The following is a 26,479-nucleotide window of genomic DNA, read 5'->3' on the forward strand; positions in this document are numbered from 1 at the left end:
ACTGCCACCTACCGATTTGGCCTGAAGGAGTTCTCCCTGTACCTATTCCTTTCTTCTTCTCTCTTTCTGGCCCTTTACACAGCCCTAGTGAATCATTCACACTCCACTGAATAAGACCATAGAATCACAAGTGCTACTAGCCCTCTCCTTTCATCTGTTTTCCTGGAGAGGACAAACCACATGAAGTGGGATTGTTCTAGACTGTTCAAATGGCCCAGGGCAGATGTGTCTGTGTCTAACTCTGTCTCTGTGCTCCTCCATTACTTTTATTTTGCAGCGATAAGAATTTAGGGCCATAAGTAAGACCAGTAGCTAGCAGGCAGAGAGTATTCCAGGGAAAGCAAAAGCAAGTATAAACCAAGGGATTAGAAGCCATCAAGACATAATCCTAAAGGGCCTGTGACAAAGAGAAGGAGCGTCTGGCAAGACAAGCATGCCTCTTCTACCTTTTCAAACTAAGACTACACTGCCTTTTTAGAAGTAAATTTCCTTATTAGAAATGAGTGTGGCTGCTTTTCAAAAGCAGAGATGGTTCAGGGTCTTCTCAGGCAGGACCCAATCACTTGGCTTGTCAACCTAACGGTGTAGATCTGTGTCCTGCCCAGGAGGGGACTGATGCTAACCTTTGCTTAGGAAAGTGTGGTTCTCTCACTTCACGTGTGAGCATTCAACTGTTCCAATTTCAGGGATTTTAACATGGATAACTTTCCTTCCTCTGATTTACAATGTACATAATTCTCTTATTGACAAATAATTCATTTTTACATGAGAGCTTGAGAGTCTGGCTCATGTTTCTCTGCATTTTTTTATAGAGTATTTATAGACAAGGGCAGAATAAAGGCTCTAGCTCAGTGCTACAATCTCCGTGGAGGCTCCATAAATATTTATGGAAAGTAGCCTGACTCTGGGGCTTCCATCAATTCAAACATATATCCTAAGGAAGCATACTGGCCTACAGAGTCTACTGAGTTAGAAAATGCCCAAGTTAAAATTCAAGGTAATTTTCTATATTGTCTCCTGAAAATTATGAATAATTTAGATTTTTAAATAAGTTTATAAGAAAATGAGCAATGTAGATTCGTAAAATCCATATGTTTCTTTAAATGTCTAACTACTATGCTATACACATGAAACTAATATAATACAATATTGAATGTCAACTGTAATTAAAAGGAAAACAACCACACAAAACCTCAATGAGTAACAACCTCATAGCCATTAGGATGGCTACTATTAAAAAAATAAATAAAATTATAAGTGTTGACAAGGATGTGAAGAAATGTGAACTCTTGTACACTGTTGGCAAGTATGTCAAATGGTGTGGCCACTATAGAAAATACTATGATAAGTTCTCAAAAAATTAAAAATAAAATTACCAGATAACTCAGTAAACCCACTTTGGGGAATGTATCTGAAAGAATTTAGAACAGGATGTCAAAGAGACAGTTGCATGCCCATGTTCACATTGGCATTATTCACCATGGTCAAGAGGTAGGGAGAGAGCAAGCCAGATGTCCACTGATAGATATATAAGTTTTAAAAAATGTGGTACCTATACACCATGAAATATTAAAAAGAAGGAAATCCTGTCACATACTACAACCTGGAGGAAGCTTGAGGACATTATGCTAAGTAAAGTAAGCAGTCACAAAGATGCGGCAGTTGCCATAGATAGTGCTGATCGGGCAGGGCGTTTACAGCCACATTTCAGCTTCAGTTGAATGTTCCAAAGAGTGGAAGCCATGAAGGTGACTTAGTGGGTATAGGACTGCTCAGTTTGCTTAGGATGATCACAATAACACATATCCATATTGTGCACTTCATGTGACAAGCATGATTCTAAATGCTAAACATATACTCATTTAATCTTTCCAAAACTGACTGAGGTATGTACCACTGACATTCCTGTTATGTTAATGGGAAAACTGAAGAATAGAACAGTTAAGTACTTTGACTATGGTTATACAATTTGTACACCTAGAGTAGCATTAGAATTGAGTCACTTTGTCTACAGAGTCTGTGCTCTTGATTATTACAACTCTAATTCCCTTCTATAAAAAATAACCCCCTGTGCATGTTTTCCAAGGACCAGAGCATCCTGTGGTGAAAGGAACAATGGACTGGGAATCTGGAGATCCAATTTCTCTTCGTGACTCTGCTGTTTCCTAGCTGAGTGACATCCTGTCTCTGGTTTTGGTTCTCCCAGTTACAAAATGAAAGGAGGTTGGACGGATAACCTCCTAGGCTCTTCTATTTGCAGTCTGAGTACAAATGGAAACCCTACATCTGGTGCTAGAAGAGACAGCTGGTGAGCAGCCAGATGGCCTTTTCCAGTTGATATAGAAACATTACCACTCTGGCTTTTTGCGCCTCTGCCTATAACAATGTCTTGAGGTAGCAACAGGCCACCAAACATTCCTTGACCCCAAGGTTTCCTTTCCTGTGGTCTCACTTTCTACGTAGCCTCAAAGTATAATGAGTCCTGCTTCATAGTATGATATAATATGGCAATTTACTGCCAGAGTGCCTTTGGTCAAAAAGATATGGCTGAGCTATTCTGGCCAAGGAGTTAATCTAATCCCGCATGATGGAGATTAAAACTAGCATTGCTTTCCTCATACAGCTTCTGGACACATTTGAGATTTGGCAGCTGAGCAAAACACCAGTGTAGTGGGGGCTCCTGGGCTCTGTTCAGAGCAAGAAGAGAGTGGTTTACATCTGTGTTCCACTCTTTAGGTTGGATGAGTGTGAGACCAAGGCCATCGGCAATGAGCTGATTCTTTGATTACATCTTTGCAGTAGCACGGATGCCACTGGAAGCGGAAGAAAGCACCTGGCTTGCGGCTCTCCCAGGGGGCTTCAGTATGTTCAGGCCGCTCACAAGATCAGGCGAATGCTTCTCTGTACTTTGACTGAGAAGTGGTGGACTACTGGCGTCTAACTATTTGTTGTGACCCCGTGACCATGCAGGCTCACTTCTGGTTCCTTAGCCTGGTAGGAGGCATTTGCAAACATTGGCTCATAGAATCTGTTTTAGGGTGGATGTGATAATAAAGGAGCTCTTCACCTGAAATCAACACACATCCTCGGGTCTCATGTTGTGTATTATTTTCCTATAACATAATTCTCTCAGATACCAGCTGCACGAACTTCTCCAGGTAGTTGGTACCCAAGATGACACTAGTTTTAATTTCAATAAACTGGGTAAGGAATTCAAACGACATTTTATTTTTTGTTACTTTATTTATTTTTAAAATGGGAATAGGGAGAAAGGTAAAGAAAGATAGTTCTTACCACAAAACCTAGAATCTGGATTTGAATGTGTGAGGCAGATTTTCAATTATGTGTTCTACTATAGAACACTAACCCTGAAATATGCCTGGAGGAAGGACGAGGGTTTGAAGAAAAGGTGAGACTGAAGACTAAGGAGCAGGGTCCATGGATGCATAGGTGGAACAAACACCTTCCAGGGTCCCTGGGAAAGGTTTTCTGTGCACATGCCCCCTCCCTCAGCCCCTTGGCCTCCCTGCCTTCCTTGTCTTGTGGCCTTAAACATCCTTTGGGATAAAGTCACTCATCAATGCAAAGGGAAACTAGTCCTGGCAACTTCGGAGTCAGACCAGTTTGGGTTTAAATCCTGACTCTGTGGCTTGCCAGCTACATGATCTTAAAGTACTCTCAGTTTTGTTGTTGGGAATGTGGGTAAGATATGGAGTTTAAGGGACAGATAAAGGATTTGAGTGATTTATATAGTGCCTGGTACAAAGCAATCATGTGATCCTGGCACTGCTCCTCTGGTGGATCCACACCTCCTCCCTTCCACTTCTTATTTGAGGCTCATATTGGCTTATTTTGATATTTTCCAAATACATTACACCTGAGGTGAGAGAGTAAGGAGGTGGACAGGTGAGATGCAGGTGTTGGTGGTGAGAGAGGTCATTATCCTCGAGGGCCCTGGGAGGGGGTGGGGCACTGAGCAGGGCCAATGGGAGAGTCCAAAGCCAAGCTCTTTGGCAAGGGCCAAGGACAAAGGATCAGTCTGTAAGAGAAACGGAAAGTCACAGCTGTTCCCTCAACAGGTATTTGTTGCGAGCCTGCCATGCGCCAGGCTCTGTTTTCAGAGAGAAAGGTAAACACCATCTCTACCTTCACAAGGCTTGTATTCCAGTAGGACCTTGAATATTCTCTATTCTAGTCTAAATCAATAAACAAACAAACTAAACAAACAAATATATATTTAAACCCTCACAGACTCTGAGAAGAAAACATTTGGAACAAATAATCTAACATCTCTTTCATCTCAGGAATATCCTTCCTAATGGATAATCTTTAAAAGATTGAATCAAGAATTAGAGAGAATTGAATTTCAATTCTGACTCTACTAGTCACTACCCAGATGATTTGGACAAGACAGTAGACTTCCCTGAAACAGCCAATATTTTTTTTAATATATAAAATCGGGAGAGGACAGTTTTTTCTACCCTTGCAGGGTTACTCTGAGAATTAGTTCAGATGATGTGTAAGGTCACTGAGTATACATAAAGGATGAATAAACATTAAGTGAATCAGATCCAGACGAATAATAATTTCTGATTCCTAAAATAACATCTTTTGTGGGGATCATGGTTTAAATAAAGAGGTCCTGTGTGAATATATGCACCCCTATGTTCACAGCACCGTTATTTACAATTGCCAAGATCCAGAAAACGGCTCAAGTGCCCATCAGTTGATGACTGGATACAAAAGCTGTGATACATTTATACAATGGAATACTGTGCAGCCATAAAAAAAGAAGAAACTCCTACCCTTTGCAACAGCATGAATGGACCTGGAGATTATTATGCTAAGTGAAATAAGCCAGTCCAAGAAAGACAGATACCATATGATCTCACTAATATGTGCAATCTAATGAATAAAATAACTTGATGAACAAAATAGAACTAGAGACATGGATACATGGGACAGGCCAACAGATCTTGGAAGAGGGTTGTGAGGGGGATGGGTAAAAACAGGTGAAGAGATTAGCCAAAGAGCATACATTCATAGCCCATGGACACAGACAACAGAGTGGTGAAGGCCAGAGGAGGAGGGCAGGGGTTGGGTCTAGGTGAGCAAAGGTGGGGAGGGAATGGGGGAAATCTGTAATTGTATCAACAATTTTAAAAAACAGACCCTGTGGAATACTAGGTTCTCAAAGATAAGGTCAAACACCAGCTGAACAAACTTGGCTACAGGCAACAACAAGTGAACTGGCCTCTCCTGGAGAGACCCCAGGTGGCAGCCAACCAGACATAAAAGCTTCCCAAGACAGGCCACTTCTCCAGAGGAAGTGTATTTAGAAGCCCAACTGTGGGCAAATGCCACATGTAAGGAATCTTTATTTATGATTTACAATGATTCAATTCAGTCAGAATGGCTATTACAGATACCAGGTTTAATTAACTACTTTTTGGGAATAAATTGAAAGTGAGAACATCTAATTATGCCCTTTCCCCACACTCTAGTCCCTCCATATTCACCCATTTCAATGCTAAATATGAAGTTCCCTTCATGCCTGAAGATGATCACCTTTGAAAATAAAAGCTTAAATGATGTTGCAAAGCCACAAAACAAACTGTGAATGACAACAACAAAATACCTCGGGGACAGATATGCAGACAAAAATGTTAGTCCTCAGCATTCAGGAAGCAGAGACAGAGAACCTTAGAAATGATCATGACACCCATTTCAGAAGCTGTAAGCGGCATCAAGGTCAGTTGGTGTGCGCACTCTGGGCCAGGGGGCAGAGGTGATGGCCATGGGGGAAACTCAGCATGGGCACGGCAAATACATTAAGAAATAGTCCAACAAATAAATAAATAAAATAAACTCCACTTTGAAGAGGCTACTTATTTTGTTAAATTCCATATACTGAACTTTTGATTAAAAAGCAAATTTGCCTAACATAGAATGAACCTGCAGGTCTGACAATATTGGAACTAAGAGTTTGCCGCTGTATTCAAGGGGTGGCTGATCACACTCTACAGGAGCAGGTGTTGAAAATCAAAGTACTCCCACTCAGCACAAAGCTCCCAGAAAATTACATAAGCTTCCTGATGAGATCCTGCCTTGCAAGAGATTCTGAAGCTTCAAATTTAAGTGTACATTACACTTAAGCGATGTAGGTATTGAAATGTGTCACCATTTTTCCTTTCCATGATTGCAATGAAAATATGGCATGGTTCTGCAGCAATGGTAGCCTGTATAGCTGTAATTCTACTAAAATAGCAGGTGGTAGGGTGATCACATTAAAAAAGAAAAAAAAAAAAAGCCCACAGGCAAGTTGAACTTGGTGGTAGCACAGTGAGATCAGAAGTCTAAGAAGATAGTTTGGTTTTGAAATTTGGGTAGGTTTTACAAGTATGAATATGAACTATGTGACCTCCCTAATGAGAAACCAAAAGGATAATGATGTTCTTGGTGATTAAAAGAGGAGCAAGGAAATCTAATTAGAGGATGTATGCGTTACACTTGTTGATGAAACATAAACCTATTTTCAGCAGTGCCGGTGATGAAGGCACATCATTCCCCTTCAAAGGGAACTTTTCCTCCATTGTCTGTAATTACAGTGCAGAACGCGGCGCTGTGGGGTTTCACAAGGAAGATGAACTGGGCTTTGAAGAGCAAAGAAGACCAGGGATAAAGCAGCACACAAAGGCAGCCATCTTTGTTTTGTCTCTTCAGCACTCCCTGTTTTGTGCTACCCACAAAGACACAAGTTTAAGTTAATATCAGATGTTAATTCAGATCTGTCAGCTCATCACAAACCTGAAAGAGACAAGACTTCAGTCTGTGCGGAACCATAAGCTCTGGCATGTGTGCTGACATCAGCACACCCTGAATGCTCAGTGTTAAATTTTAAATGCTTAGGCTAATAGCCAGATGTCAATGATTCAGATGGAGGAGGGGGTGCGGTGTGAGGGAATGACAAGGAACCTCATCAGAAATGAAATGTGAAATGTCTGCATATTTCTTGTAACATGTTGACATTTTGCAGGTTTGGGAAAATACAAATGATTACGCTGCTGTCATCAGCCAAAAGCAATGGTATTTCTCTCTGACTCATCCCCTCCCACCTGGATTTAAATTGTGGTTTTGGAAAATAAAAATCACATACGTTATCAGCAGGAAATGGACAAATATGCGCAGCTTTTGATGTCTCTGCAAGAAGAAATCATTTGAAGAACATCTTTTTAAACAGTGAATTGGAATGTCTGATATGGTCTCGCTCACAAGAAAGACCCACAGAGGGGAAAACAACCCTAAATTTTAAATTAGAACTGGGAGGCTGGAATGCAAGAGAAAGTGTCACAGAAACAATGATTTGGCTTCCCTGGGGGGAGAAGAGTACAAATCCTTGGAGTATTTGGCTTTTTTTTCTGGTTAGTGAAGAGCTTCATACTGTACAGAGGCTGTATGTAACTGATGCCCCGTTGACTGGAAGATATATTTATTAATTCAGCAAACGTTTACTGGGCAATAACCATTGCGAGATACAGTGCTACATCCTTTAAGTGTAGAGACAAAAATACAAACAAAATATCAGCCTAAGGGTAAGTGAACAGGGGAGACCCAGAGGTGGGTGAATGACTCTTCAGTGAGGTTCAGAAATACATTATAAACAGGGTAACACTAAGTAGAACCTTAAAAGATAAGTTAGAGTTTATTAGGCAGCAAAGAGGGCAAAAGCCTCCCGTCTGCGATCACACAACACACTGGAAAAATAGTACGTATGTGGGTTAGAAAGAGACACGAGCTTGAGACCAGACAGACCTGGTGCGGCCACTTCCTCTTGTGGTAGAATTCCTACCTGTGGGAATTCAGTCACATCACTTAAATTCTCTGAGCTCCAGACTCTTCTGTGAAGTGCCAATGATAAGAGTACCTACCTCAAAGGGCTGGTTCTCAGCTGTCTAAAACTAGGTCTGGCTGACATTTAATAGCTAGTAGTTTTTTTATGCCTCTGGCACAGCACTTATTATATTCTATTATTCTATTGCCATTGTCTATATACTTGTTTGTTTCTCTTTGTACCTCAACCTGAATGGACAGGTGGATGAGAAGAGGCCCAGCAGCATAGACAAAGGCTCAATGTGTCATGGGATCTGATGTGAGGCACAGGGTGGTCTAGCCCAATGGGAGCGCAGAGGCAGCAGGGGAACCAAAAGCTGTAAGGGTAGGTGGATCCCAGAGCAAGAACAGCCCTCCAGGCCATGCTTTCTGGTAGGTAGTTTCAGCATGGTGTGAATAGCTTCATTCTGAGTTTTGAAAAGCTTACTTGTCCCTGCAATGGCAGATTGGAGAGGGATGACCAAAGGCGAGGGAACCGGTAAGAGAAATTATAATTGTTCAGGGCAGGAACGTGCCACTGTGTAAGTGAGAACAGAATCAAGAATGGGCAGCCCAGGGAAAAGACTGTGCCCTGCTCACTAGAACTCACTGGCAAACAGGTGTATGGGGTGACAAGGACGTCACAATGTCTGTTGAGATTCTGGTAAGAGAGTACAGGTGAAAAGAATAAGTGTACATTCAAGGGGGAGTGAGGCCTAGGAGAGGAAGCTTGAGGTTGAGATGCCATGGAATGTTTGTTTAGGTAAGGAGGGTGGTTTGTAGCTCAGACATATGGAGAACACTAAAGATACAGATTTGGGAGCTTCTGACTACTGCACAGAGGCTATCGATCTTCCGTGTGTCAAAGATCTCTTGGGAGACCTTGCTTAAAAAGCACACTCTCATGACCGTCCCTGGAGATTTTGGTTTACTAGGTCTGGACAAGGCCCATGAATGTGCATTTTCAAGCACCTGAAGGGAGTGTAAAGCAGTCTAAGATGTTACTCTATAAGGTGCTGGAAGACATGGAGGCCTCCTTCTCTTCTCATTGTAATACAGTGCCTGAGTGGACTTATGAGGCAGAATCAGACTAAAATACTGGTAAGAAACAAGCCAACCTCTGATCTTATCACAGAAGCCAGAAGGGGTATGTTGGAGGCCAATGGGAGGTCCGAAGCTGAGGTGGGGCTGGGGATTAGGAGGGATCAGAGCATGGTAGGCTGAGGTGTGAAAGGTGATAAAAGGAAATGGAGACGCCAGCATGGAGTCTCCTTTTTGGAGGTTTGAGGGAAAAGGGAAAAAGCAATAGAGGATAGTTCAAGGACAGCATACTCAAGAGGATCTTCAGACTCCTCGGGTATAACCTGAAGCCATGTAGGGACAGGTGTGGTTGTTTGGAGATCTTGTTAGGATAGAGGCAGGAATGTGTCAGGGTGGAGGTGGGAGGTATAAAGATACCTTTGCCACAAGTACCAGTGGGGTGCACTGCGGATGGGGGGTCAGCCAAAGTTAAAAGATGAGAGAAGCTGGTCAGTGCTACTTCTAGTTGAAGAAAATCTTGTTTGAAGAGCCAGCCACACATGTACATTTATTCTGGAGGAATGGCCTTTAGCAAAAGAAATACAGATTCTGTCCTCAGTTTCCAGGGGCTTTGAGGTAGGCTGTAGTTGTTCTGTTCTGAGTGGCTGAAGCTTTGCCTAAGGAAAAGATTCAGAGCCCAGATGTTGCCTTAACTGGAGCATTTTGTTATTTTCATTTGCAATGACAAGATTGCTGTGAGTTGTCCCTATTCCTGATACTTAACTCTCAATGTCACTAATTTGTATTACTGTGATTTCACAGATAAAATGTAAGGAATCCATTTTTCTCTCTGCAGCACACCCCTTCCTTTCTGGCTGTGTTTGTATCCCCTGCCCCTCTCCCTGCCAGTTGCAGTAATCCAAGCATTTATATGGCTGAATAAGCTCATCACATGCTCCACAGTGCCCAATAGCATCAGATTCAAAATCTTCCCTCTTTTCACTCTAAGGACAGGGGGGTGGGGTCTCTTGCTCAAGACCCATTGGTGGCAACATGAATTGGCCAGCTGAGGGGAAGTGAATGACTTGTGAGTGGGACAGAGTGGTGGCCAGCGGCCTGAGCCTGGCCACTGCCCTGCCGCCTACAGGCTGATGCACCTCAAGGTGCCAGAGCTCCTGGTGGACCTCCAAATGGCTGCATTCTCTTGATAAAGCTTATATATGCTTAGAGCCAGCCTCTTTGATACAGGGAACTTGTCACCATTTCTAAGGTTAAGGATGATAGGTTTGGAAATCTGTTGCTTACCCCATATTCCCACTGTTTTTTTTCAATTCAGAACAGAGATTAAGAAAGCTGAAAGTAAGCCGAGAGTCCATCTTGTTCTGTTCTTATATATATATATTTTGTTCTTGATTTTTAATGGAATATATTAGTGTGACATTGGCCAATAAAATTACACAGGTTTCAGGTGTACCATTCCACATCATCTGTATACTGCATTGTGCGTTCATCACCCCAAGGCAAGTCTTCTGCCATCTGCATTCATAGGTAACCATGGAACAGGGGGGCTCAGGTTGTATGAGTGTGGGTTGTTATGGAAGCACAGTGCAAAATCAAAAGGGTCTCCAAAAAAGAAACTTAACAGTCTTTGAGGGCAACCACTGATGCATGCTTGGGAATGTGGTATGTGTGTTACGTATTTGGGAGATATGTGTTTATGGGTTGCAAATGTAAAAATTGTCCTTTAAAATAATATATTTATGTTAAGGTAGAGGAGGGGAGATGTTGGTGTGGGAAAAGGGTCTGAGAAGGCTTATTGTTAATGTGGGGTTCCATCTAGAATGACATTCGCCAAGATCTGTGATGGATTGCCCAGTATTGTGAGTTGTAATGGAATAGTAGAAACAGCTGAGAAACTGGAACCAGAATGCATAGGCTAAATTCCGTGTCAAGTACTTATAAGCCAGTGTGAGCTGAACAATCTGCCTAACCTCTCAAATTCCTCCTCTGTAAAACTGGGATAAATATAGTATTTACTTCCTAAAGTCATTACAAGATAAAGCATGTAGAATGCTTAGTCTAGTGGCCCCATAGGCAGTAAGGGTTAGTACTACTTAGCCACGATTATGAGACTAGAGAGAACATTCACGGACATTGGAAAGGGTTTGTCAAGTGGACAATATCACTTTAATCTGGTGTTGAAGCTATTGCCACTCAAGCATAGTATCAGGGAATTAGTGTTTGTAGACCATGGGGAACATCTTATTCAAATGCTTTCACTGATGAAAAACCCAGTGCACACTGAGATTGTCTTTCCCAAAGCCACTCAGAGTGAGCAGCAGAATCTGGCTTCAAAGAGGCTCTGGGACTCATAGGCCCTATTCTGTTCTGTCACATTTTATTCCTCACAGCTGAAATCCTGTCCCTGGTATCACCAACACAACCCCTGATCTCCACATATATTCATTCATTCATACATTCATTCAGCAAAAATCTCCTGACTGGCTACTATGTTATGTTTTAAGGATCAAACCAGACAAAGTCCCTATGTTTGTGGAGCACATAAGCTGAAGGAGAAAAAGGTATTTGATAAAATACAAATTAAATAAATGCAACAAAAATAGCATTGCAACTAGAAAGAGAAGTGTAGAGACAAGGCATCTATCTGTTGTGTCACTGTTGTATCCTCCTCCCTCAGAACAGCCTCGCTCATCGGTGGTCTTGATGGATGTTTGTTGAATGAATGCTAGAAGATACACTGTGTTGAGTGCAGCATTTAGAAGTGTTATATGAGAGGGTGTATAGTGGGGGGACTGACCTGCTCTTAGAGGTCAGGGAAGGCTTCCTTAGGAAGGGATGCTGAACGGTGAGTGGACACTAAATGACTGAAGCAAGGTAGGCTGAGTTATGGGGATCGATGGTGCTGTAGTGAAAGTGAATGGGAGACTCTGGAAGAAAGGCAAGAACAAGTCCAGCTGAGTGATAATTCTGGCAGCCACAAGAGAAGCAGTGATAAGATGGGCTGTCTCATGGAAAGCATTACCAGTGTTAATTATAGTGCCTTACATTTATATCTTCAGTTTGCCATACCTCTGTGATGAACATGATATTAACGATAATTTGCAATGGCAGTCAGCAGGCCAGGAAGCAGTATCCCAACTTCAGCTGAGTAAACTGAGGTCTGTAGTCTTTGAGAGTTGTCAAAACCACATATCTAAACAGAGCACTTGTGGAAATATATATGTGTATATTTACGTATAACCTTGTTTAGTACTCTCACTAGCCTTTTAAGGCAGGTATTAATATCCCAATGGCATACATGGGGAAAGTAGGGCTCAGCAACATTAACTAGCTGGCAAGTGGTCAGCCAAATTGGGAAATAAAGCTCTATCTTCCCAGTGGACTGAATTGTGCGCCCCTAATTTATATGTTGAAGCCCTAACTCCCCCATGTGTGTTTGGAAATGAAGACTAAAATAAAAGTATTAAGGTTGAATGAGGTGATAAGGGTAGGTCTCTGATTCAATAGGATCAGTGTCCCAATAAGACACAGCAGAGAGTGATCTCTCTCTCTCCCTCTCCCCCTTTCTCTCTCTCTTCCTCTCTCTCTATCTCCAGCTCCATCTCTAACTTTCTACCTCTTTCTCCCCACGGATGCTCAGAGGAAAGGCAGGAGAGAACAAAGTAGTCATCTACAAGCCAGGAAGAGAGCCCTCATCAAAAACAGGTAATGGATCTTCCTGATCTTGGACTGCTGGCCTCCAAACTCTGAGAAAATAAATTTCTGTTGTTTAAGGCACTGGCCTATGACATTTTTTGTGGCGGCCTCAGCAGGCTAATATAGTCTTAGCCTACATATCTGCTGTTGTCATCTGCTCTGACACACCTCTCTCCTTAGTTAATGATAAAGAGGGACTAAACCTGGATGATCTATTTATCAATCCTAGGTTTCTTCAGTTGCCATGTTGCCTGCCACTGACAACCCCACCAACTGATGGAGCGATAGCAGGGTCAGTGGCTGAGCAGCACCCCAAACCCATGCTTTCCTTTTGGTTTTATCAAGACCAAGGGATGGACAGTCATAGATACCAAGGTGTGGGCAGTACTAGTGGCCTGTGATTGTCCTGGATCCAGAGCTGTGAGAAGTGACACGTGCATAGCTGCCTCCAGGTCTGGGAAATTAAAAAGTTACCACTTTTATATGGCTGCAAGTGATCAAAGAAAAGTAGGGCTGCAAGACTTCTACCTCTGGAAGTAGAGCTGAGCACCGCCTGCTGCTTCATCTCCATGTATGAGTGTGTGCATGTGTCTCAGTCTGGTTATCCTCTGGGTAAACACTGCGGTATCTGATGAAGGGCCCAGTTTGAGGCTCAGCCAATGTCTACTCACTAGCTATGTGTACTTCAATGTTACTTAACTTCTTTGGTCCCCCTTTTGACTCATGTATAAAATGGGGTTAATAACCTATCTTGTGCAGTACTAACATGCTGTCTAGAAATCAGTACATATCAGTACATATTATTATTACTTTTAAGGACTCCAAGTGCTTCTAATTAAAATGAAAACTTTAGAATTAACTCTTTAGCCCTCTTTCCCTTGGGCTGAACATATAAAACATTCATTCTCAGGTGACTTCCCCATGGAGACAATAATGGACTCTGGGCTGGGTTCCTCTTGGTGCTGCTGTGTACAGAAATAGCAAAGTGCTCATCCCTTTTAAAGGCCACCAAGTATAAGTGCATTGTTTGGGGAAAAAATCATTCCTGTGAAGCATATAATGGTATTTCATATGTGTGCATGTAAAAGCCATCATATTCTACATGCTCACTACTTAAACTGTACAAACCAAATCCCTGAGGTCTATCTACTAAGGAGAAATCAATCAGGGAGGTGGAGCAGGCAAGCCTATCTTTGAAGTAGTCTTAATTTCAAAAGCATAGGCATTCAGGCAGGCAGAGGAAGGAAGGAACATGCTGTACCCACCTGCCACTGCTGATGAGGGGCTTATTTCTAAGACACACACAGCACAATGCACACACAATGCAGAGAGAAAACAAAAGACATAGATCACACATTTCAGATGGTTGGTGGACACAGTTTAGTTCATGTCAATGCCGAAAGCTTGTTCAGGGTCTGATGTGCACATGGGAAAATGAATACCTTTGCATTCTACTCACCAGATGCTTCCCTCTAACCGAATCTCAGCGAATAAACAAATACATACACACAAGAAATCTCACAACAAGCTGGCCCCGGCCCATGGTGTACAATGTTGCACAAGAAGATGGACACAGCAGGGTGGGAAGTTTTAGTGAGAGAAGGATAGGGCTTCCAAGGGAGGCCGCCATGGCTCTGTTGTCTCCACCCACATGGGAGAGAAAGACCTCCAGAGGCAGCTCTGATGCTCCAGCTGGGGACAGAACAGTCCTCTTGACGGGGTCTCAGAGGACTGCTCCAGTCATTCCAATGAATGGGAGCATGACATGGCATCCACATGAGAATCATGATGGCAGCAGTTGACTTGGTTTAAAACTATAAATATAACCTTCCAGCATCATAGACTCTTACTGTAGAAATTACCTGAAAATTATGTCTATTTTACCTACTAGACCTGTGCATAGTACTACAATTGTACTGTCCCATGGTTCTATTTTCTTTATGGCAAACAGCCTTCAACTTGGTTCATATTTGGGTTTACCCCTTTTGCAAGGTGCAAACCTTGCCTTTCAGCAGACCAGGAGAGATCAATTACCTTGTAAACACCATGGTGTCACATGCTAGGAGAATGACAGGGAGAAGCATTTTGTGTCTAAGGGTGGTGGGCTGAGCAGCATGGATGGACACAGGCCAAGCAGATCATGCCTTCCTCCCTCTTGAGTCCCTCGAGCCCCTCACATGGCTGAGCCCACTGTATCCAGGCTTCCTGCACTCACCATACAGTGTGATGCTGGCATTGGTGTTCCCAAGCTTGTTTGTAGCCACACAAGTGTAGTTCCCATAATCCTTTTCTGAAACATTGAAGAAAGTCAGAGTGGATATGCGCCCTTTATTCTCAATCCTCACGCCATCCAAGCCAGTCGCTAGCCTGCAACAGAGAAGGCAGTGCTGGTCTGGTTCTCCAAACAGAGTAAAACAGCAGACAGGAGATGCTGGGAGAACTCCAATATACCATAGCTTAATCTTCACAGAAACCCTTCCCTCTAACCAGCTCAGTTCCTGCAATTCAAACCATAAACACTACATCTTCCATCAGGAGGAACAAGAGAAGGATGCTCCCGTTCCAAAGCCTACACTCACGGGCTTCTGCCATGTGTACAACTAATCTCCAAAGGTCTGAAACAAAGCAAATTCATTTTGCTCATTTCCCAGCTTCCTCCACTTATTTTTTTGTTCTTGTTTCTGGTTCTAAAAGCCTACTATTATAAAGAAGGCTGTAATTTATTTTGGTTTTGCCATAGCTTTCTCCTTTACTTTATCATTCTCCCTCCTTGTGGGAAATGATCCATCAGTTCTGCTTCAGACGTCCCCCATTTCCATTTTCAAGGTACCTGGTATCTTCTTTGAACCACTGGAATTCAGCTGTAGGCACAGCAGAGGCTTCACAGCTCAAGATGCCCTTCTGACCAACTGAGACACCAGAGTTCTTGGCTTTTGAGATATAGGGAGGGTCTGTGGGAGGAAAAGGCAAAGTGATTCCTTGAAAAAGATGAAAAGCACATTCAGCCACCTGTGGTGCAAATGGATTTCTTATGACACCCTACCTCCCCAGCAACATAACCATCTATTTTAGAAAAAAATAAAATCGTGCTTGAAGATGTTGCATTTACCCCAGTGTCTTCTTTAGGACTTCAAACCAATCCAAAACTAACAATTCTCCCCATTAGCTAAAAGCTGTGACAGTCACAGGAAGACTCGAGGGCAAATGGCAACGTAGACAGAGATGGGGCACAAATCTGATCAAGTGTCTTCCTGTGGGAAACAACTTGAGTCCATCAGAAAATGGCATTGCCAGTGCCAGCTTGTTCCCTTGATCCCTATTCCATCTTTCCCCCTGGAACGCCCTGACAGTGGGCCAACTCACAGTTTACAGTGATTTTGACTTTCCGCACATCAGGTGCAGCAACGTCATTCAAGGCGCTGCATTCATACTCCCCAGACTGGTCACGCTTGATGTTGGAGATTTCCAGGTATTCATCCTCACTCACAAAGCCCTGGCCTTCTGGGGGAAAATAAACAGACAGAAAACAGTCATGAACCTGGGAAACCAGGGACAGAGCTATGCTCACAGCCAGAACTTGTAGGAGAAGGGATATAAAAAGCTGTAGAAATGGGATTTGGATATCAAGATTATAAAACACAATGTTGGACCAAGAAGGTGGCATTTGAAAACAGAATTTTTTTGCTTGAGTCTTGAATCAATGTGTTTTTGTCCAACTCTAATTTTAGAACATCTGATAAGAAGATATCATTTTTCTTATATGATTATTATCAGGATAAACTAAGAGAGTACATGTGAAATACCACAGCACATTACTAAACTTTGATATTTTAAATAGAATTATAATGATCAATAATATAATAAAAACTATAAGAATAACTTTAGGATATGTTAGTATGGCCATCTTAATTTTCACTATGCAGAAATGCTTTTGAGTACAGAATACAAACTACTACTACATGTAAAACAAATAAGTGACCACTTAATATTTTAATACAAATAAACAGTTGGCTTGGTTTCAAACTGTGCAGAAGATAAAGTGAAGAATGAATGAATAAGAAAGGACTTTGTGGCTGCTTTGTAGTAGGTGCTCAATAAACTTTTGCCAACCTAAAATAAATATGACAGCCCCAAAGGATGGATCCATGGTTACTAGAACACACTCATGGATTTAGTAGCTGACTTTGTGGAGCATTCTGGAGGCTTTATTCTCAGGCACTTATGAAACTTGCATTTCATGATTCAAAATATTCTGGGACTGCAAAATTTACATTGCTTGCAGTCTCCCTTACATGATCTTTTTACCTGGCTCCTCTGCCTTATTCCTTGCCCCATGGCCTCCGTCTCAAATGCAAATATTCTAAGTTCTGTCAAAGGACCAGGCTCCAGTGAAAACACAGCTCACACAAAAGCCTAGGAGGACGTACAGCCATTCGTGTTTCTTAGAGGCCTGCTGCCTGATTCCTTCCCTTGCTCTAGGAGTTAGAGGAAATTAGTTTTCAGGACTGCACAAAACTCATCATAACCTTCTTCACACCTCTGTAGAAGCATATTCTTATCCAATGGGTGCTCAGTCAACTAAGTTGGGGTCCATCATGGGTGGGAACAGGAGGATATGGTGTGCCCAGGGGCTGTGCTGGTGGGTGGAGGGAGGGAAGCAGGTGTTTCGACATCCTGTTTGCTCCAAGTCTGAGCCTTGGGCAGTTTCCACCCACTCTGCCCATTTCCCTAAACTTGTTTGTCACCTCTTGCAGGCATCCTTGCCTCCATCCCCTACCCCAGGTCATGCTCGCCCAGGCTCTGCCATCAGTGTCTGGGTGCTGGTTACCGAGGCAATTCATAGATGGTGCAGAGCCCCTCTCGATATAAACATTTGAGTCACCTGAAATTAATACCATCCTGGTAGCCCAACCACGTGCAGTCCCATTCAATAAATCTTGCACTGGCCAGCAGAAGTCATCCTTTTACCAGTCTACCCTCTTGGAACTTGGACCTGTTGACAGGACCCCAGGACCAGCCCATAGGTGTGAGTTTTGTAACCCTAAGGAATTGGGTTGAAAGCGTGTGAGGAGTGGCTGAGGGTAGAGGTTGGAAATGTGATCTGAAGGGGAGGAATGGGGTCTGACACAGGTCCAAACTCCCAGTCTCAAATGTGACTGTCTCTCCTGAATGTTACTGCTGGCCTAGGCTGTACTCAGGCACCAGAGAGAAACTTAGAAAATTTCAAGGAAGATACTCCTGGGGCTTGGGGACATGGCCTTACTTGCTGGGATCTCAGAGTGATGTGCTGGTCACAGACCTCTGTGATCATTCAGGTTAGTTCATGTCATCCTTCCTGAAGATTTTGACGTCACTTATTTCAGGAATTCTAATGAATTTGAATATCATCTCACTTGTTCAAATGATGCAGGTTGACCAGTCTAAGTATTTATAAGGGTTAAACAGCAATGAAATCAAATACACCAAAATGACTTTCCAGATTCATTGTACTGAACCTTTTCTGCAATGAATAAACATGGCAGGATAGGAAGTCTGGCTTTCTACTTCAACGACTCCATTATTCTTTCAAAATGTACTTCAGTGTATTTGCCACAGGTAATTAAACTCCACTACATTTAACCAAACAAATGAGCAATGTTCATTGGGACTGGTGGGTGCTTCAGGCAGGGTCACTGACCCCTTTCCTTGGAGAGAATGGGATAGACCATACTGTGTTGTGTGGTGTAGACCAGACAGATGTCTTAAAGCCCCTGGTAAAGGTGGATGAGTGCTGGCCGATGTAGGAGTGTTGGCTGCACAAAGGGAAGGGATTCCTTCAAAGAAGGCAGAAACCAGTGTGTTAGGATCACGAGTGATGCTCTGCATTTGCATGAGTAGGATGGTTCTGGGTTGTGGGGGGAATTATAGGACAAACTGCCACGGTCCGGAATGTGGGATTTATCTTTGTTATCTGTAGTGCTGTTTTTATGAGACGGAGATATGACAGCAAAAAAGGAAGGAAGGAGGAGAGCATTTCATGTAAAATGGGGATCATTACGATGGATAATACTACCTCATTAAATGAGAAAATGAATTTGTCAAGTGTGTACCATAAAGTGTGTGCTTCTCAGATTTTAATTTGCACATAAATTTTTCTGGGACTTAAATGTATACATCTGATTCAGTAGGCTGAGAGTGAGGTCTGGAATTCTGTATCCCTAACAAGTGCCCAAGAATTCCTGTGCTGCGGGTCTGAGGCCCATACTCTAAGAGGTGAAGCAACGGCAATCCCAAGTGCTGCTCTTGGCTCCCTCTCACCCACATGTTTATAACTGTCTGGGCCTGCGAAGTGGCCAGGAGGTCAGCAAAGGCCACTGAGTGCCTCTCATGCTAAGGTTTCTGTGGAGCAGTGTCTCAAAGGACACCTTCTCTTTGGAGGACAGGGCTCTGTAGGATCCATCAAGGCTGAGTATCTGGACCCTTAAAACTAACTTTTCAATCCTACTTCAAAACATGCATACTGCCAACACAGTTCCTTTGCTAAAAAACAGGAAGCAGATGTTGATGCTCCTCCCTATCTCAAGCCAGCTGAAGGTGATGAGATGCTATTTTCTTAACCACTTTGAATACTGGGTGAGATTTGTAAAGCAGAACACATATAGGTTGCTAAACTCCTGGAGACCCAGGAACACAACGAGTTTAATGCTTTCCCTGCCTTGTCCAGTTCTGGTGGCAAGGTAAAATCCTGATTCCATGCTACAGAGAAGGGGGCAAACGTGTCAATCCTCTTTGTAGCTGCCAGGAAGCCAAACTGCTGACTGTGGAGGCAAACAGAGGGGAATGGGAGTAGGGAGGAATAGGGACTGGGAACAGGAAAGGAAGGAGGAGGAGGGACGGACTGGAGTGAGGACAGAAAGAAAGGCAGGTGCAGGCAAGATGGTCTGGGTGCCGTTTGAAACATTCTGAAGACACATTCAGAAGGGATTTTAGAAAAGATAAGCTACAAGACTATAATATTTTCCCTGACAAGGTGTATGAAAACAGGAGCTCCCAGTCTGCCCCATAGTTTTGCTTAGTGGTGAAATGTCCTGAAACAAGCTGCTAACACAGAGGTGTTATCAACCTGCCCCGTGCGTTCAGACGGCCCCATATAACATGAGTGTGAGCAAAGGGAAGTGGATTTGGAAGCACTGGCAGAAATGTATTGGTTTTCAAAAAAAAAACCACAGGGGTTATTCATTTCATGAGGAGCACTTTGAAGAAGATAAGTTCAATTCATTGTATTAGCGAGATTAAGATCTGCAAGGATACAAACAAGACCATTTATCAAGGATGTGGGAGGTCCCTGGTCCAGGACCCTTCCTATGCAGAACACACACCTGGGGATGGAGTGACTAAGCCCCAGGATTCTGTGGGCACCAGGGAGCTTCTTCTGCAGGGACTGTGTTCTGACTTAACACAGTCACAGAAAGCAAAGAACAAGCTGTGGCTAAGCAGGGTCTTCTCCATCTTGGAAACGGAGGAGCAGAGAAAGTGTCTCAGGGGAAGGATCTGGTGCAGCCCACTATCCCTGACATCACTTGCAGCTATTTGCTCATAACCCTCAGGACAGAAGAGGGGAGTTAGATGATGAGTGTGGGATGGAGATGGTGTGGAAGGAAAGGTCCTTGAGCCTGGACAGTGCACAGTTTCATAAGCCCCAAACTGGAGCAGTTTACATTTTTCTGCCCCTGAGCTCAATGTTTTACATAATTGTTTTTAGCTCCCTCAAGTGAGGTATAGTGGATCAGAAAGATGTATTAGAGCTGAACAAAATCTAAACATTTGGGGATGAAGAGATCAAATGAAAAATCCAGAGTAAATTCTGGAAGCTTCTTGACCCAGTTCTCTCCCCCTTTACAACCTACTCTTCCATATCAGCTATATCTTGGCCATCACTCTTATGTCCAATTTTTTCTTCTTTGGTCTTAGCCAATTCCTTAGAATTATGGAGTTGAAAGGGTGACAGGTGTCAAACACTTTAGACTTCCACTTTTTTTGGATTATTGTCCCTCACAGAATATCTTTCCCTCTGTGTGAATATTCCTAGGGATGACTTCAGGGGGTGGCCTATTTCTTTGCTAGATTATTTGCATAGTTCAAAAATCATCTTCCTATCAAGGGAAACCCTGCCTACAAACCCTTGAGGTAACTAAAAGTTGCCTCCTAGTCACTGTCCCTTCTCATGAGCCATGGACAGCTGCTGCTCGACTTAAGTTCCTTTGTAAGGTTAACTGCCAGCCCCTGGTACAGCTTTAGCCATGAGACCTGTCAGGAGGTGACTCACAGTGGCACATGCCTGGGAGCTGGTGCCACAGGGAAGAGCAGGAGGAAGATGAGAGCAGAGAGGAAAGGGCAAGGGTTTGAGGAGGCATCTACACAGGAAAGAGGAGGCATGGGGAATAAAGGCCAGAGGAATGAGAACTTGGATGTGCAAGAGAGTCAGAGGAGAAAACCAGCCTCCAGAAGTAAAGCTGTGGAAGTGGGGAGAGGTGGGCATCCCAGGAGTCCATCTGGCTCAAATGGTGGGATTTCTGGAAAAGCAAGGAAAGAAGTTTCCCTACTGCCCAACAGAGGGGTTGTTATAGATGATCATTATTAATACTGAACGGGCAAAGTTAGAATCAAATGTCCACATGATCAGGTCCATGCTTCTGACCAGTTAGGTCACACCTGGGCTTTTTGACCCATCTGTGAAAATAGCTTCTTGCCCACACACCAAAGCTACATAGTCTTTCAAGCTACCAAGGAACTGAAATTTTACTCCTGCAAGGAGTGCACCATGTTTAGAAGAAGTGTGGTTTGGCTGACTTGTTATGTATTTGCTGGACATCATGCCCTAGAGGTCAGGAGCAAGATAAGGGCATGGAAAGGAACTGTCTGAAGCAGTCCCTTCCCCACTGCTTTGTACCCTGAAGGTATGGAGGGCAAGGGAGATACTGTCAGAAGTTCATGTGGGGATGTGTGTCTAAATCTTGCCACTCATCCATCTCTCTCTGTAGGATTCTGGTCAATAGAACGTACATAAAATGAGCCACAAAGATCAAGATTTGGCTTTGCCATTGTCAAGCTGGCCTACAATTGGCTTGCTTGGCATCTAAGGCTAATATGAGGTCTTACCTTTCTCCCCATAAAGTGCAGGTATCTAGATGTGTGCAGCAGGTGCACTTGACTTGGGTACACAGTCCCAGGCCAAAAACTGGGCCTGAGAATAAGGCCTGTATTGCATTGGAGAGTCCAGTGTAAGGAGGACCCGTCAGACCCAAGCAGAGGAGGATCAGGAAGATGATGGAAAACTGGGAGGGCCACCTTCACTTATAGAAGATGGCCTTATCCCTGCTTACCTGGATCCAAGAGACGCAGGAGCAAATAACCTTTCCAACTACACTAGTTACCCATCACCCATGAGGGAGACAAAGAGTGGCTGCAATGGAAGAAGGGCCTTTTCCTCCCAGGCTGTGCAGGGGAAATTGCCATCTGGAAATGCATGGGCTGGGGACCCGGTCTCTGACTCCTTCCTACGGACCTCCTGGCCCTCTCTCAATCACATACCTGCTGGCACACAAGCCTCCTTCTTTTGAAGAACTGAAACATCAGAAACATCCTTGAGTTGAATTTGGGGTAAGGTTTCAACACTTGGGACAATTTGGCTCACACTAGCCCAGCCTTGTACGGTTGGAGCTGCTTCCAATGTGGTGGTCATCCCATTGTCTCAAGTGCAAGCACACGGAGAAGGAATTACACTTTCTCCTTATTTGAACTCTCTGTGCATCTACTGTAAGATAAACATACAGTATTTGTTCATACTACCGATGGCTAGAGGCTTGGAAACTCTGGACACCCTCCAAAACTCTCCCTCTCCACTTATCTAATCTTTCTTCTTTCCATCAGTCTCTGCCCTCTCCCACTCCTTGACGCTCCTTAGAACACTGCTGGCAATAAGCAACTCTGGGCTCCCCCTCTTTAATTAAACCAGGGAGTGTGGACAGCAGTACATTCCGTCCTTGCCTGCTCCCAACTCCCTGATGCATCCCTTCAGTGCAACGAAGTTAATGAAAAGTGTGATAAACCCACTATTTCATTTTCCCTTAATTAATGCAAGCGATTGAATTGTGCTGAAGTCATTTTGGTTTGGATACTGAGCCTCTGGGTCAAAGTCTCATTTGCTGGTGGTGACAGAAGCTCTTTGTCTTGGTCTCAGATAACCTCTGTTGGACTGAAACCACAAGGACCTTCCCCCATGAAAGGGGTGACTTACCCTTATCCAAGCTGCCTTGCTGGCTTCCTTCCCTGGGGTTGACAGCCAGTTGGCTAGTGACAAAATCAATGTGTTATGGTGCAGGTTAACTGAACTTCTAGTTGGGGGAAGAGTACATTGATGATGCTCCCAGTAGCTGGGGGCACAAAGACATTCCCTGGCAGTGGAGAGTTTCCAAAGTCATTCCCGTGTTCGGATGGGGCAGCTGAGGAGGACCCAAGAAGACAAGGACTCCAGTAGGACTGTCCGGAAAGATCAATTTTGATATATTGGGCTCTTTTCATCAGGAGGAGGGGTAAAGTCAAAGATGAAAGGAGGTAAGGGGTTTTGTCAGGTAGATGCGGGCAGTAGGAGAGGCTGTCTAAGGAGCCAGTCTACAGTGAAGGCTAGGAGGGAGGGCCTGGAGGTCTCCTCCCAGGGGATGCATCAGAGCCCCCCAAAGAGCACTTTAAAAATAGACTTTTGTGCCCAATCTGCTTACAGGCAGATTGAACTGGTCTGGGATGAAGGCCCAGTATTAGCATTCTCCAAAACCTTTCCAGGGGACACTGGTGTCCAAGGATGACTGCGATGACACCTCCTTTGGTCTTCACTGTCCAAGTGCCAGCTCCACCTGGAGACTCCCAGGCTTCCTCTGCCAAGAAGGTATTTGGGGCCCGTAGTACATAATGCTGTGCCACCTCAGAGTGTGCTCAGGCCCTCTGTCACCTGTCCTTGGCCTCTGTGAGGGGCATACCATAATGGGGTCAGCAGGTGGGACCCCAAACGAGGACCTGGCAGTGTATAAGGTGAAGAGGGCCAGGGCTGGGCCAGGCAGTGTCTGCTGCTCTTGTCTGCCCACAGTGGCCAGGGACGTCCAGGTCCACAAGCACAGGGACAGTGGCCAGAGATGCCCAGGTCCGTAAGCACAGGGCATAAGGGCCAGAGAAGCTTCTCCCAAAGCACCGTGACAAACGTTTAGGTTGGTTTCACCTAGTTTCTTTTTTTCCCTCTCCCTGAGATGGAAAAAAAATCTCCCTCTCTTCCCTCTCTTCTCCGTCTCTTCCTATACATATAGGAAGACTAAGGACAAGAGACTTTTAGAATCTAGATGATACTGTAAATCCAAAGGGAGTGCTTCTGAGTGAGTTACACAGAAAGACTCAGGGTCCCTGCAAGGATGTGGCACAAACCCTTTAAACGGAAGTATGTGCCAGAGAAAGAAGAGAGGCAATGGACAGAGAGAAACAGATGGACAGACAGATGGACCTAGACAAGAGACAGGTAGACAGAAACACAGATAAAGAGACAAAGATAGACAGAGAAATTCAGGATGCAGAAAAGTGGGATTTCATACATAGGCAGAAAAATGGCTGAGGATAGAAGCTAAAATCCATTTGAGAACAAAGTAGCCTACTTGGATTAAAAAAGTAGCTAACATTTACATTCTAAAAAGTACCTAAATATAAACAGAAACGCATAATTCAGACCAAAAGGTCATAAATAAAGGTTGGAGAAAAAAATCATTACTTTTGAAAAGCAGAGAGTTTAAATAGTTAAGGTATTGATAAAACATTAAGGACATTTGAATACTTTGTATTTATTACATGTTTTCTCCTTTATTTACTGCGATTTGCAATCTGAACCAACATGGTTATTTTAGTATTAAAAAAGAAAATGCAAAATGCACTCTAAATAAAGTACTGCTTTAAAAAACTCAAGAATTAAACAAAAAAGGCTTGATCAAGTCATCAAAAGAGATACTGCTTCCTTCATTTCATTCATATGTGTCTTTACAAAGCTGGACTTGACCTTCTCTGTGTCACCCTAGGCAGGACGACCAGTCAGCTGGGCCCATTTCTCAAATAAAAGAATATTTTGGAGAAACAGAAATGCCCTGTGCCACAGTGTGGTCAGGGGATATCCAACACCAGAATTACCTGAGGATCTTCTGTAAAGTCGGCTCCTTGAGGCCACAGCAAACCTGGAGAGTCAGAATCTGTTAGGGGTAGCTGGTCTCCAAAACCTTCAAATTATTTTTGAATGACAGAGCAACATAACAGCAAGAACTGTACCCCTTCCTTGCTTTGGGGAAAATTAAAGCTCTCCTTCCAATAGCAACTGCAGATGGCTCATTTTCCCTGGGGATTAATGTTTTTGTTTTCCTACAGCAATACCAAGGGCCCCCTTGCTAGTTTTATTGGTAGGGTGACCTTATCATTAGATTTGTCTGAGACAACCCCAGTCGACACCTGTTTCCCCAGAATGAGTGTTGACAGTCCCACCATTCACTCCTTTGAATCTAATGAGAGACAGTGTTCTGGTCCCCACGTAGACTGGATTCTCGGATGTAGACTCTGCTGGTGCAGAGTCAGGAAGGGCCCTGAGTGCTCTATTCTCCAGGAAAAGTAGCCCACCAGCTACACTGTGCTCTGGGAGTGCAGACCAGAGCAGCTGCTAGGCGCACCTGGGGTGAGGGGACCAGCACAGCAGCCCCCGGGGTGGAACCCCAGCTGGCCTCTAGGGATCAAGGCAGGACAGACCGCAGAACTGCACCCTGCCACATGTTCTGGATGGCCCAGAGCACTCAGTGGCTGCCTTGGGGCCTTTCAGGGTATTGGGGAAATGCTCAGTTTCCACAGACGGGGCTTTGATGCAGGCTGACTCCTCTTGCTTCCTCTCTTTCTTTCCTTTTCTTTTATTCCCTCCCTTTTATCCTCTCCCCATAGTAGTTCCCAACAGCACAGCCGTATGACAATGATGCTAATTATTAATGTTCATTAATATTTTTGAAATACACGTATTAGCTTCCAGGCAAAACTCCCATTGAGACAAGCAGTGCTCTCGGCAGGATGGCCACAGCCAGAGACTCTGCACACTTCGCAGAGTGTGTGGGCCAGAGCTTTGCTGCTTCAAAGGTAGAGAGCTTGGCTCACGTGCTCAGCTGCAGCAGGAGCTGAGGGAAAAGGATTAGGAGCCCTTGATGTGGTGTTAGGTTCCTTTGGAAACTTTCTTGTCAAGGGGTTTCTCTGCATCTGCTGCTTCTGCCCCTCTAGGCAAGTCTGTCCATCCAACTAGACTCTGAGTAAGCTGACCTCTTACCAAAGGCCTCTTCCTAGCCTCCCTTCTTACCCTAGTCAACATAGAAGTCACATTACACATGACCTTCTAGGACTCTGCCAATGGCAAGAATAAATGGAGAAAACCACCAACTGGAGATCAGAAGACTTGGGATCTAACCTGTTTTGCCACTAATATGGTATGTGGTTTGGGGTAAGTGATTTTAGCAATCCAAGCCTCCATCATTTTTTTTCCTTATCAAACAAAAAATTACGCCAGGTGATCACTAAGGTCATATGACACTTCATAACTTAGCAACATAGTCTATGCCCAGGAATTCTAAATAATTCCATAAGTTCTGGCAGTCTGATGCCCATGGTGCTGATGGGCAGATTTCCAACCCGGGAGCTCAGGATCACTGACCTATAAAAAACATGGGAAGGTGTCTGTGCTCAGGTGAGCATGCTGCCAAACTGACCCAGGCTACTCCTGCTGTATCTGGGGTCTTAACAATGAAGGCTCAAGAATAGAGACACCATGCAGTTTCAAGGTGGCTGT

The 26,479-nt window shown here is 43.8% G+C and overlaps 1 protein-coding gene across 4 annotated transcripts in view; it reads right to left on the reverse strand.

The window, feature by feature from the left end:
* Positions 1-26,479, reverse strand: part of OPCML (opioid binding protein/cell adhesion molecule like) — a 1,085,685-nt gene that overhangs the window by 7,646 nt on the left and 1,051,560 nt on the right. For all 4 annotated transcript variants that reach the window (XM_053928731.1, XM_053928729.1, XM_024557344.3 and 1 more), the window contains 3 exons: positions 15,970-16,107; positions 15,437-15,557; positions 14,822-14,973 (listed from right to left, as the gene is read on the reverse strand). In XM_053928731.1, the coding sequence (XP_053784706.1) occupies positions 14,822-14,973; positions 15,437-15,557; positions 15,970-16,107 (411 nt within the window). The remainder of the gene's footprint in view (positions 1-14,821; positions 14,974-15,436; positions 15,558-15,969; positions 16,108-26,479) is intronic.

The sequence above is a fragment of the Desmodus rotundus genome, chromosome 7, assembly GCF_022682495.2.
Source record: "Desmodus rotundus isolate HL8 chromosome 7, HLdesRot8A.1, whole genome shotgun sequence".
Classification (NCBI taxonomy): domain Eukaryota; kingdom Metazoa; phylum Chordata; class Mammalia; order Chiroptera; family Phyllostomidae; genus Desmodus; species Desmodus rotundus.